The 13,538-nt window shown below is 51.5% G+C and overlaps 1 protein-coding gene across 3 annotated transcripts in view; it reads left to right on the forward strand.

The window, feature by feature from the left end:
• CACNA1D (calcium voltage-gated channel subunit alpha1 D) overlaps positions 1-13,538 on the forward strand; it is a 303,468-nt gene that overhangs the window by 249,852 nt on the left and 40,078 nt on the right. For 2 of the 3 annotated variants that reach the window (XM_030307023.1, XM_030307022.1), the window contains exon 30: positions 5,344-5,427. In XM_030307023.1, coding sequence (XP_030162883.1) covers positions 5,344-5,427 — 84 coding nt within the window. Of the gene's footprint in view, positions 1-5,343; positions 5,428-5,890; positions 5,975-13,194; positions 13,240-13,538 lie in introns of all 3 variants that reach the window. The other variant, XM_030307020.2, reaches the window with a different exon arrangement.

A 13,538-nucleotide genomic window follows, 5' to 3' on the forward strand; every position in this document is an offset into this window, starting at 1 on the left:
TCAGTGACCCGGTTATTTGTTCATCTGTGTGTAAGGTATCCGATGACACTGATTTTACTGAGACTTCGATTACAAAGTGATGGTTTTCACATACTCCATATTTACATGGAATTCTAATCCAAAACTGTTCCTTTCTTTAATTTGAATTAATTTCTATGCAATCTTTATCAGATCTTTGTGGACCAAAAAGAAAGGACACTTGTAAGTGATCACTTGGGGTGATTGCAGTGGGGTCAAATTTGGCACTTTATGCATGGCCAGATGTTATTTACTGTGACTTGTCCATATCTACATACATAAGCATTTCCTCCTTTTCCAAATTCATCTTAATTTCCTTTGAGATTTTTGGTTTGCTTCCCTGTCACCTTTACTTCTTTGAACAATATTTGTCTGGACTGTTGAAAAAGGTTGCCAAATAAGAACATCAAAAGGACTTGAGAAGATGCAACACGGAACATATCTCTGGAACATTCTAGATGCCCTTACCGTGTCTTCCCCTGCCTGGTGATTAAGCTCTGAAGTTTTTGAGAGCTTATTCTGGGCTGAAGAGAAGGCACACTCACCCATGGCATGTATGTGTGAGAGAGCGCACGCGTGCGTGCGTGTGTGTGTGTGTGTGTGCGTGCGCGTGTGTGTGTGTGTGTGCGCGTGCGAACATGCGCCTGCTAGCCGGCCGGCACACCAAGGGGCTCGTACACCCCTCTGCCCAGTAACCTGCTGAGACCAGACCTGGGAGGAGGGTTTGGTGGCATGTGATAAGAGTGGTTGATATCAAGAGGGAAATGAGTAGCTAATTTTTAATCAGTGCTGATTAATCAGAGTTTTAAAATGAGTGATTTCCGCTAGAAATTGTGCTGCTTTGTTGTTTTGCCCAGCAAGATATTTCCATAGCATAAAATAGCAATAGGAGCATCTCTTTGCTTGCAGAGCACAGCGTCTGCATTCACCGAAGCCAGGAGAGACAGATTTTATGTTGAGGAGCAGGAAAGAATCAATTCACCAGGAAACAAAGCTCTTCTTAAAACGCTCCCGGACTTTTCCTTGTTTTTCTCTTCTGGGTTGACAAAGCAAACCCAGGTGAGGAGGCTTTCACCAAGAAGTCAGTGAGGCCCCTCCTCCCTCTCGGAGGAGCAGTAGGGCTGAGGAACCCAGTTGTAGAGGCTGCTGAGGAAGAATCTTCCAGGAGATGGACACGTGGGACAAAGGGTTGGGAACCCTAGCCCCTGGGTCTCGTCTCAGGAAAGCCCTTGTCTCTGTTTGGAATTTGTTGCAGGGCCCCTCAGGGCAGCATTCTCCGTAGTGAGGGGAACACCTTCTAGGAAAACTTGTCAGCATCTGTCAGGAGAGATGGGCTTGCAGCCCTTCTGGGATACAAATCCAGAGAGTGAAGTTGGACAAAATCCTCCCTGATGGATGGACGAGAAAGCACTGTCAGGAGGATCAGTTAAAAGGAGCTGGGAAACCTGACCATGGGGACTTCTGTATTCAAGAGGCTAATGGAGAGGTGGGGCCTCCCAGGAGCACACATGTAGGGAGAAGTCCGGGATGTGCACATCAGGTCACCCCACCTCCACAAGCGAGGAGGGCCGAGGTAGGGAACCCAGAGCTGGGAGCTGCCCTGGCCGGCGAGTCAGGCTCACTGCGTGGAAAGAGGTATTCTGAGTGTTGGTTAGGCCAGAGTGGAGGGTGGTAAGGAGCCGAAGAGCCCAAGAATTAGGGAAAAGCAAGCAAGCTGTTGAGTGTATTGTCTGCTCCCGAAGGGAAAACCCACCATCGGTGTTGATCTTGCACGCTCTAGACTGCGCTTTTGACTTGGAGGTGACTGTGCCATCCTCAGGTTGTAAATGGAAGAGAGGTCATGACTTAAGTAAGAGATAAGCCACTTCCCTGGCCTTTCCCTCCAGTACTCTGAGGGGAAGCCACTGGAATTCTCTGATGAATTCTCTTGCTCCAGGGAGGGAGATTGAAAAGAAGGGCCTTTTCCAAAGTACTGGTCCCTGCAGGAAGTAAGGAGCACTTCCATTTTCCTGAGGCCCCTCTTTGTGCTTCCTCATGTCACCTGTCTTTGTTCAGCATGTGCCCGAGGCCAGGTTAGCTGCCTTGGCTGTGGGCTTTTCTCCAAACAGCCACACTTTGTTCCCAGGTCTGCATTTTGATCTTGGTTCTACCTCGAAAATGTCTAATTTATACTCCTGGCCACTTGGGCTTGGGAAAAGTAAAGGGTAGTTGGGTTTGGGGGAAGAATAGAGTGTTTTGGTGCCATTCTCATACGTCCATGCAGAGCTGCAACACCATGGAGGCTGGTATCTTCTGCCACTAGCCCCCCGGGATGGCATTCCCTGACCCAGGGTCCCTGACAGGAATAAGGGCTCCTATCAAAGCCTTAGCAATCTTTTTCAAGGACATCCTCCACCTCCTGGAAAGAAAATTTGATACTGTTGTTACAGCTCTTCAGTGACCACATCTACTCTAGGTGATTTATTCTAATGCCAAATAACACTTGAGACCAAATATCCCTCTCCCTAGCCAGGACTTTGGGCCAGACTTCATGGGCTCAGACTGTGCCTGTTGCCTGGGTCAGGGGTGTGTACCATCTGCCCAAGAGTCCTCTAGGACGTGGGCACAATTTTGTGAGTGTAAGGGATCTTCTGAAGAGGGTTGACAAGATTGCCAAAACGTTCCAGGACCCCCAATGTTAAGCCCCTATTGCATTGGTTTAAGGTGATTTTCAGAATGGGCCAGTTGGTGAATAGTGTGTAGGCCAATGGGAATGATCCAAAGGTAAGTACTGATAATTCTAGAAAAGCAAGGGAGGAGCTGTCTAGGAATAAAGTCCAAAGTAGGTACGCAGGTGGTGGCCTTGGCCTCAGGCAAACAGCCTGCTGTAACAGGGGTCGAGGGGGAGCAGTGTGCAGGATGCAGAAGTGAGCAGGGGCTGGTTGTGTGCCCAGACAGGAGAGGAGGAGGAACTTGGGATTTTCAGCTGCTCTCTGAACCCTGGAAGCCTGAGTGTTACGGTGCCCTGCTGTCTCAGTGAGGCATCAGCCCCTCTCTAGAGGAGATGGGAATGACCAGCATCCTCTCCTTAACTTTGGAGTTGCTGTTAAATCCAGGAAGGGAAGGACGGGCTCTGGCCCTCAGAGTAGAATCTGTGGCAAGGCTGCCAGTCAGATGCCTGTTGCCCGTGAATAAGGGAACCCGGCACTTGGACGATCAGGGCACCCGCACAGCAGCAACTCAGCACCCCGACCCAGCTGCCTTGTGTGTTAGGAGGCCTTCCCCCCTGAAGGAAGCCATGTGCTCATTTGGGTCCAGGTGCGAGCTGTCTCCTGGCCAGCCAGCAGGACTGGCGTGCTCAGCGGGCCTAGTCTGGTCCTCACGGGGGCTGGCCTTGGCCCCATCTGGCAGCCAAGAATCATGGATCATTGGGAAGAAAAGCCAGAAGGCGCTAAATGTGGCATTCGTGAAGACTTGTCTCATTTAGACATGTGCACACAGGTCATCAGAATTGGTGCAGGCAGAATCCCTTTGTTTACCTGTCAGAGGCCAGAGAAGGGGGTCTGGGAGGATGGCAGCCAACGAGGTAACATGTGACAGAGGACGGGAGGAGAGAGGGGAGCAGTGGGTGAGAAGTCATGGCAGTTGGGTGGGAAAATCTTACATTATTCAAGATGAAACTTTTAAAAGCCCAAACCATCAGTCAGTATCATAGCTTCCCCGTAAATGCACTTAGAGTGATCAACGGTAACCAGAATAAGCATCCCTACTCCAGTTATCAGGATGGCCAACATGTCCACATTTTCTAGCGTGTCACCAAAGGCTGGGCTCTGCAGTGGCTTCCTTGTGGCCTGTATTGATCATGAGTTCATGGAACCTGACACTTCAAAGTACCTTCTGTTCTGGTTTTCTTCATCTGCACTAAGTGTACCCAGTTGTAAGCATGCTTGACCGCTTTTTATGTAATTCAGACCTGAAATTTTTTATTTCCAAAACATGTTCTGATTTCTTGAAAAGACATCGTTGATTTGCAGACAGAATGTCAGGAGGCAGCAGGCATAAAATGTGTGAGCCCACAAGAGGGAATATGTCAAATGTATGCTGTAGATAGGGAGATAGATAGATGGATTGATAAGTCACAGTCCTAGGGACATTGTGCCGTCATGATTGCTGTAGGATATGAAGATATGAAGGATGATAGGATGCTAGGTCAGTGGAAGAAAGACCCTGCAGTATGTTGAGCAGCAGGCTCAAGGTTCCAGGGTAGATAGTGGGGTCAGTAGAGGAGGGGATGGAAGAGTCAGCACAGAGGGTTTTCAGTGGGTTAAACCTGAAAAGACCCAAAATTCAGTGATGAGAACGTGAGAGAGAGAGGCAGAAGTGGACGTCAGGAGGATCTGAAAAGGTCCCTTCGAGGGGCTGGCATTTGGTCCGACCTTGAAGGAGGAAGTGGGTTTGGGTAGACAGAGTTAGGGCTGGGATTGTAGAGCCATCAGGAGCAGGGGAAGAACCTGTTGGTGGTTCTGAGGGCTGGCAAGGAGTCCTCCTGGCCTGGAGGGTGGAGAGGGAAAGGAGGAGAGCTGGGGACCAAGGTGGATTCTCTCAAAGTCAATGGGACGCTTAGCACATCATAACCCTTGATGGTCCGTTTCCTTTGTGAGACCTCCAGTGGGCTCCCTAGACGGTCTCCTGCCCCCCAGCCCAGAGTGAGTTCCCCTGGCACAGCTCTGTGCCCTGGACTGTGTGCATTGCTGTGCCTCTGTCCTCGTGTGCCCAAGAGCCCTGGGAGGACAGAGCACACCTTCTGTAACTCTTGCATGCATGAGGAACAGAAATGGTTGCTGCTTTAAGGGCACAGAATGGAGAACGTGTGAAATGCCTGGTCACAGTGCTCTTTCACTGGGAAAGAGAAGGACGTGGTGTGGCTGGGGACCCCATGGAAGAAGCAGGGGGAGGGCCTGCTGACTCCTCTGTGTAAGGGCTGAAATCCGAGAAAGTGTGAAGTCGTGATCCCAGGCACAAGGGCAGGATTTCCGGGTGCTGCCCCTCTGCCCCTGCCCTGCAGATGCTCTGCTTGGCCTGGTGCTGCTCAGGGCCATGGGTCTGCACCGTGAGTGTGTGCATGTGTTTGAGTGTGTGTGTGTGCGTGCCCTCTCTCACACATGCAGGTGCCCCCTATCCTGTGTCCCTTTCTACCAGTGGATGGTATTGTTGCCTCCCTCTGGCTCTCCCACCCCACCTGGTTGCCATGGGTGCTGCGGGGCCTCGGATATATCCCCGTATGATCCGTGTGGCGTTTCATTCCTACGTGCTCATAAACGTCTGCCCCCTGCCTGCTCTGTCCAGGGGTATTTTAGTGACGCCTGGAACACGTTTGACTCCCTCATCGTAATCGGCAGCATTATAGACGTGGCCCTCAGCGAAGCCGACGTGAGTATGGGCCCGCCGTGGCCGCCCGCCTCGTGTTCTCTCTCTGTCTGTGCACATTCCGCTCCCTGTCCCGCACTGGCATCACCTGGACAAGTCACAGGTCCCAACTTCACTTGATCTAAAACCAGGCATTTCTAATGAGAGCCGTGGACAAGAGGCTTGTGAGGGTAGAGCTTTATCCCAGGCCTTTCCAGACACAGATCACCTTTTGGAGGGCTGACTCCTGCAGCATTTCCCAAGTCACTGGTAGGCAGGGCGAGATGGGCGTCTCTAATTGTTTTTATTCGCTGTGTCAGCAGCAACACCCAAAGTGATGTACCTGTAACGTGTGTTTGTTTTAGGGTGATTTTTCAAGTAGCCGGGTGGCATAATGCTAGAATGTTCCCCTTTTATAACACTGTCCTTTTCTTCTTTTTTCCTGTTGTGCTTCCTCTCTGTGGCTTCTGAATGCTTGCCCTAACAGCACTATTTCACTGATGCATGGAACACTTTTGATGCCTTAATTGTTGTTGGTAGCGTCGTTGATATTGCTATAACTGAAGTGAATGTAAGTAGCAAATTTTGTGTCCTGTAACGTGATTGTTTTGTTAAGTCTAACACTCGGGTGCCTAGAAACGCTATCCGTGGGCCTTCCTACACTTTAGAAATTCGGACGTATGCTTGTTTTAAAAGACGAACATTTTGTAGTCGCCCCCTTCCCTCACCCCACCCCTCTCCCCCAAAAGAGAGTAGAGAAGTAAATTGTAGAATTGCCATTTTGGAACTAAAGCATTATTTTTTTTTTAAAAAAAGTTCTTGTTAAGTTCTTAAGGGCTTGGAGTTAATGTATGTGAGTATGTGAACATTATCACTCACTGGCTGTGTGACCTTGGCTGGTCACCTGACTGCTTTGAGCCTCAGTTTTTCTAGCTGCAAAACGGAGTTCATAACGTGTGCCCTGGTACCCACAGCAGTTCTGTGAAGGCACAGGAGGGAAACTTCACAGCCACACCATGAACCCGTGGCAGCTGCTGCTGTGTCCTCACCTGTACCTTGTGTACCTGCTGAGTCTGGCTGGTGGCACTGGGGAATACCCGCTGTCCTAGCTCCCCAAACGATGATGTAGGTCGAAGGCTGCCCTGGACCAAGGGAAGGGGGGCCTCGTGTGTATTGGGAGAGGGTGTCCATTCTCCATTGTTGCACTTGATCAAACCCTTTAGTAAGGAAACAAGTGCAGTAGCAGTGTGGTAGGTGGAGTGACCCCCACCCTTCAGGAAGCATCCTAAGAACCCTCCTTCACGGGGAGCACTGCCTCCTGCCAGCTCCTCTTGCATCTAGCCCGTGCCTAAACCAGAAAGATGTGAAGCAGAAACGGCCCTGCTCGCCTGGTCTGTCCCCAGTTCGTCAGCGAGTCTGAGTGGGTGTCCGACGTGTGTACCCCTGTTGTGTAGAGCCCGTTGTGGGGATGAGTGGAGCATGGGGCAGGACTGCTGTGTGGTGTTGGCTTTCTGCTCCGTGTGGCCAGCCCAGCCCTCCTCCCCAACCCCTGGCCGGGAAGAGGCCTCCTCGCTCTGCCTGGCTGACATTTGCAGGGTTGTACAGCCCATCCTGGTGTCCAGACAGCCTGTATCAAACAGGGACGGTGCAGTCCCTTTTAATGCCACTGCTTCGGGGCCAAGCTAATCCTGGAGCACAGAACAGTGGGACAGCTGCTGGCCTGGCACTCCTCAGGCCTGACAGTCAGTCCTGGTCCTGGTTCAAAACTGACTCGTTGGACCCGGGGCCTCAGTTCCCCCCATGGATCGACTGGGGTGAGTGCTATGTGCCCTTCCAACTTCATAGGTATGTTGGGGTGAAATTTTGTGAAAATATCTGCTATAAAACCTAACATATTAGGGAGATACAAAGCTATTATTCCAAGTGTAGATTTTCCGTGGACAGATAGGTAAAATGGACTATAAGACAGGTCCACGAGGGTGTGATTTAAGCCTCATGACACCCAAATCCATGCCACGACAAGGCAGCAAAGTGGTATTTTACTAGACTTAGGAAGATACACCCTCCCTAACCTCCATAAGCCCAGACTTATGTAAATTCCACTTTATGTGAAATATTCCATAACTCAGCTATAAAGTTGTTATTCATAACGTGTAAGTTATGCTCGGTTATAAAATAATCTAATGCTAATGGCAGAACAGCAGGACCCTAACTGGGCTGCCAGGGGCTCTCTCCTGAATTTATGACCAGACATATGCCTGCTTAACCGTCTCCCGATGTAAACCGCTTACAGCCTTCATCAAAGTATGCTTACGTGGAAGTTCTGGAACAGACCCTTACGTAAGTCAGAGATGGCCTATAATGGGGATGAAAATTGAATAAGCTACAGTTTCAGCAGGTCTCCCTGGAGTGCTCTGTGCTCAAAGTGATGTGCAGGCAGTGGGCATAACTACTTAGTTTCTGGGTACCAGGATGTGGCCAAGGTTTGTTGGCCGAGCCAACAAGCCAGCTCTCCAGTGCCTCAACCACCCGCTGGCTGGCAGGGTGTGGCGCTGGTGGCCTCGGTCAACAGCACGTGCCCAGCTTCCTGGCTGCCCTTCCGTATGCTGGGGGCAGGCGTGCACCACGCCCATCCCCTCTAGCCCAGCCTTGCTCATTGGTGTCTCACACGTGTCCTCCCTCGTGTTGTATCGGACAGTCAGGAAAGCTGCAGGGGTACAAGAACCCACACTGGATTTCCTAGTTAGCACTTGACTTTGGGGTGTCTGCACAAAGCAACCTTTCACTGGGCCCATTTCTGGCACTCAGTTGGACTTTCAAAATCACACTGGTGAACAGTCTCCTACTGTTTTCTAGTCGGTGACTTTCCCTGCGGTCAGATCTAGCCTGAGACAAAACCTCCCTCAGCTGGTGGCCAAGCCGGTTGTCCACTCTGGTAGAAGTAGAACCCCTAGGGGAGATTGGCAGCTCTGTGCTGGGCTGCATTGCACAGCGATTGCTCAAGGCCACCTTCTCATTCACTCAGTCTCTCCCCGCACATGTCCTGGGCACGTAGAATTCGCGGGTCATGGACACAAAGATAAAAGAGACCAGATGTCCTCAACCCCTGATGGTATAACTGGGTGGAGCTGGGAATTCCTACATCGCCCTCTCCTGCGCATGCCTAGTTCCCTGGTAGAGCAACTCACATCATACCCCTTGCTGGCCGTATCCCCCAAGACCCTGGGCCAGATCAGCTTGAACGCCCTTGGTCCACGTTGGCTGTTTTTAGCTGCAATAAGTCATCATTTTTTGCGATATTTAACCTGCTGTGCTCTCTCCCCCAATCTCTGTCGATCTTCCTTTTCTGTTACCTAATTGATTTTCATGTTGGTTTTATTTTTAGAAAATTGTAGCGGCAAGTATATATAAACATATATACGGTGATGTCGTTAAAGCAAAAGCACTCTAAAGACTGTATACTTGTTTTTGGCTTCCCCCACCTGTGGTTTTCACTGAGTTTCACGGAGTGTGCTATGTATGGCTCAGGGTCATCTAAATTGTTTCCTTTCCTCTGTGTCCAGTCTCCAGCTGGGGTCTGGGCCAGGGCCGTCTTGGTCAGTCACACTTGGCTCTGTGACTTGCCAACGTAGTCCTCGAGAATGATTGATCTGGCCCGCAAATGAGAAACCTAGCTTGTGCTTACACTGTTTGCAAAAACATTTTGGATGGCCCTTTCTGTTGTCCTGCTTGGTGCTTACCCAGCCCTCTCCTGCTGCCCCCGCCCCACATACCCTACCCTACTCTGACCATGGTCTGATGGCTCTCGAAGACTTGTCTTTATCACATCTGGTCGTAACATCACCAAGCTGCTAAAATGTCAGATGGCGACTGGTAGGCTCGCTTTTGCTCCCCCTCAGATGCCTGTTGGTGCCTTGAATGGGGAAATGACAGAGCACCCCATTCTCCTTAACCCGGGCAGTGGCTGTTGCCAGCACGAAGTCTTTTCCCACTGTTGTTATTGCTGGAGAGGCAAAATGTTTGTGCAGAAACCGTGACTGCCTTGTTCTCACTTACTGAAGAGCATGTGAAAAGTCAGTAGGGAGCGTACTCCCAGGGACCCAACAGTTGTCCCTGACCTGTCAGGTACCCAGTTTGGACCAGGTGACCAACAGCTGTGCTCAGCTTCTGGTTGTTCAGCTCTCCATTCCAGAAGCCAGCCCTTTTCCAGGGGCCAGGTCACTGATTTCACAGACTCAGCATTCCCATATACAGAAGCTGCCTCTCCCAGCAGTGTTATATGCCCAGTCAGAAGTAGCCAGAGGGAAGTTCCCCATCCCATCCCCTGCAAAGAGTGGGATGCCTTGAGTTAACTGGTTCTGGGATGCCGGTTTGCTTCCTGTCTGAATTGGAAAACCACGTCATCTCAGCCTTACCAGGAAAAGATGGGAATTAATACAGCAAGTGCAGACTGATCTTTGGTTGCACTTGGGAAACTCAGGGCTTGTTTGGTTCCTATAGTTGCTGGGGGCTGGCCCTGGCCCTGCATCTCAAGAGCCTTTCAGTGGTCTTCCTGTGTGAAGAGGCTGGAGGGAATGTCAGGAGAGCTCCCAGGGATCTACAGAGATTTCTGGGCCCCTGCATATGGTTTGGCCACCTGGGGCTGAGGGCAGTCTCTCTGTGGGGCTCCCAGATGAAGACACTGGCACCTCATGGTTAGAAGGAGCTGCCTAGGCCCACTAGCCCAAGGCCAGGGGTGGCACCGCAGTCCCCTCTGTGAGGACCGGCATGCAGCCCCGGCGAATGGTTTTGGAAAATTCCCCAGGGAGTGAGCTCTTTTCCAGTTTCAGCCTCTGAGAGCATCCTGTCATTGATTCTGGAATCGCATAGAGAGTCAGCTCACCCACGTTCCCACCGCACACTTCACAGCCTGCTGTTTCCGAGCCCCCCCCCCCACCCCCAGGGGAAAGATGGGGATGCATTCTAACCTGTTTACATTGTTAGAGTACTGAACCCTCATCAACTCCAGTAGAACCCACTGCTCAGCTGTAATGGCCTAAGTGGGCTTTTCTAGGGGCCCCACTCGGTATGGCCAATCCACACCTTAAAGGAATTTGCTGGTGTGAGTGACCATCTGAAGAGTGCCCAGCTTTACCCCGGCCTAGGACTGCCATTCCCCTCTAGCAGGGCCTTAGAATCACCTGGCAGCTTTTCTTTCTTTATTTTTTTAGTTTATTTATTTATTTTTGAGACAGAGAGAGACAGAGCATGAGCAGGGGAGGGGCAGAGAGAGAGGGAGACACAGAATCCAAAGCAGACTCCAGGCACTGAGCTGTCAGCACAAAGCCTGACGTGGGACTCGAACTCACGGAGTGTGAGATCATGACCTGAGCTGAAGTCGGATGCCCAACCGACTGAGCCACCCAGGCGCCCACCTGGGAGCTTTTAAAACTCCTAACGCCCCGGCACACCCCAGCCCAATTAGAGAAGAATCTTTGGAGTGGAACCCAGGCAGTAGATTCTGTCAAAGACCCTCAGGCAGTTGGAATGTGCAGCCCAGGGTGAGAGCTGGCCCGCCCTTTGCATCTGGCTGGCATTTGTAGTTTGGGCAAAGCCATCTTTAGGGTCCTTCCAATCCGTAAGATATTTTGGCAACTTGTACCGTCCCCCGGTGCGGCCAGCAGCGTCCTCCCCTGCACCTGTGCCCTCTGGCCGGCGTGGCGCTGAGCGCAGGAGAAGGTGTCGCAGGCTGCGCTGGGGGTGCACGTGGATTGCTGTGCGGTTTGTTGTCTCTGCCCTTGCTGCATGTTGTGCTGACCTGTCCCTCCACAAATGCTGTCTTGTCCTCCTCTTTGTTTTCCTTTTTTTAAAAGGATATCCAGGGTTTCAAGTTCCTAGTCTAAGATTCGCCATACTTCAAAGATATCAGTTGGAAAAGAGATGTCCCCCTCAAAAGTCAGTTTGGCTGCTGACTTCCCACATTGTGAGGGGGAGGGGGCGGTGAGAGGTCCATCCGACTTGGAACGGGATGTGGAGGACAGGCAGAATGGGCTTTGGCCAGGTCGTAGCCAGAGAGTGTCTTCCCCGACCAACAGACCTCTTATTCTTGCAGGTCGGACATCTCCAAAGTATAACTGTAGAGTGCTCTCTCTTGTGCACCCTCTGGCCCCCTTGAGCACAGGCAGGCAGGGGTGTGCATGCTCACACACACCCTTATACTCATGCCCTTGCACTCTGGCTGCATGGGTGCGACCCAAGCCTCGTGCTGACAACCCTGAGGGAGATGGGGTTGGGAGACAGAGGTTTGGAAAACTAATTCCTTCATTTGTTAAAGTCAGAAGTTAAAAACCATCATCTGTCCCTTTAAGGGGATGTTCTTTGTCTTGAGGTGAGAGAAAAGAGGAAAATAGGAACAGTGACAGGGGCTTGGACTGTGCCATTGGAGAGTTTGCATTCTGAGCACCCTGGGTGAACCAGGAACCCCCTTTCCACCCTTTCAGAACCTGTCAGTCCTGGGCTTGTTGTCACACTGCTGAATTTCAGTAGTGATGTGACATGCCCAACTCTTGTTTTCTGTGATTTTTGTATTTGGTCTCAGGAGGAAGCTGTTAATAAGAGTGAGATTCCAGAACGGAGCCCTTACTTTCCCTGTATCCCCAGGGAGGAGAACCCCTCCCTCAGATTTGTGTGCACATCCATGTGTGTGCATATGTACCTTAGCTGTGCAGACACACCATGCAGAAGGCTCCCTAGAAACCCTGGTAAATACTCAGCAGCCCGGGCCCCCAACCAGAAGAGGCTCATTCCTTTGCCAGTTACCAGGTAGACCAGCTGCTTCCGTGGAGCTGGCCCTCCTAAAGGGAACAGAGAGGCTGTTCCTATCTCTTGCTCAGTCTTCTGTTTAATTTCATGGTGCCTCCCGACGTCCGGAAGAGCTTGCTTACGACCTCTTTCCACTCTCCTAAACACTTACTGAACATCTAATGAGTAAGTGCCTCATGCAGGGCACCAAGTGGAGTGAAGCAAGGTCCCACCCTCAGGGGGCCCCCAACCTGAAGAAGAGGCAGGTGTCCACTGGGTGGCGAGCCCTGTGGTTGAGCCCCCTGGGGCCCAAGTGAGAGGCACCCAGCCAGACCTCGGATGAGGTGGAAGTATGGAAGCTCAGGGCGGGCTGGTCCCATGCTGCTGCTTCCCAGGAGTCACACGGTGCTGAGCGCCGTCCTCTCTGCCAGCAGTCTGGGCTGTAGGCTGGGCATTAAAGCCCCTCTCCCACCCACACTGACTTGGTTTGCTCACCTCCACCACAAGGGCTGTAGGACACCTTGCCCAGGCACGTGGCCCAGGAGGTGTGTGGGCCACAGGCAGGTGCCAGTCTCCCTGCCCCGTTCAGTAGCCTCATTCTGTTCCTCGGGGCTAGGGGTGGCCTGAAGAGCAGTTCGTTCCCTGGACCCACAACCCAGCCTCGGCCAAGAGAACTAGCCTGCCCGTGAGATGCAGGGTCCCACCGCGCATTTCTGTCTTTGGGAGCAACTGAGGTCCTGTAGTGTTCTCTTTCACTGGATGCCCGCCCACCTTGGCGCATTGTGTCCCAGGATGTGAATTAGAAAGTAGCGTGTCTGAGCCTGTGTCCGAGGCTGCCCACCCTCAAGTCCGGGTCCAGGCAGAGCCCCTGGCATCTTCTCAGGGAGGGAGCAGCTGCATTGTCCTGGGACATTAACCACACATTGTTATAAAGGGGGGAGGGGCCCATCCTTCTGAACCACTGCTTCCTTTCCATTCATTAATACATTTTCAATCTTTGATTTCTTAAAGCCAACTGAAAGTGACAATGTCCCTGTCCCCACCGCTACACCCGGGGTAAGATCAGTGATGAGTCCCCCCGGGGCTGGGCCTTTTCCTTGACCATGCTGAGTTTTCCACTAGTGTTTCTGTATTCTCCATGATTGTCCTTCCAGAACAGTGTCTGCAGTGGTTTGCATTCATCATCAGTGTCCAGTACTCTTGGCCAGCCCGGCGTTCTCCTCTTAACACACTAGACCACGTGGGCATGCATGTGCTGTGTGGACGCGGTTTTCCAAGCCCTGTGTTGTTAGCATGTAACTCTTCCTTTCATATCATGCTTTTTAAGGTGAAAAGGCCCTAGAAACACATCTTCA

Source organism: Lynx canadensis, chromosome A2, assembly GCF_007474595.2.
Source record: "Lynx canadensis isolate LIC74 chromosome A2, mLynCan4.pri.v2, whole genome shotgun sequence".
Taxonomy (NCBI): Eukaryota; Metazoa; Chordata; class Mammalia; order Carnivora; family Felidae; genus Lynx; species Lynx canadensis.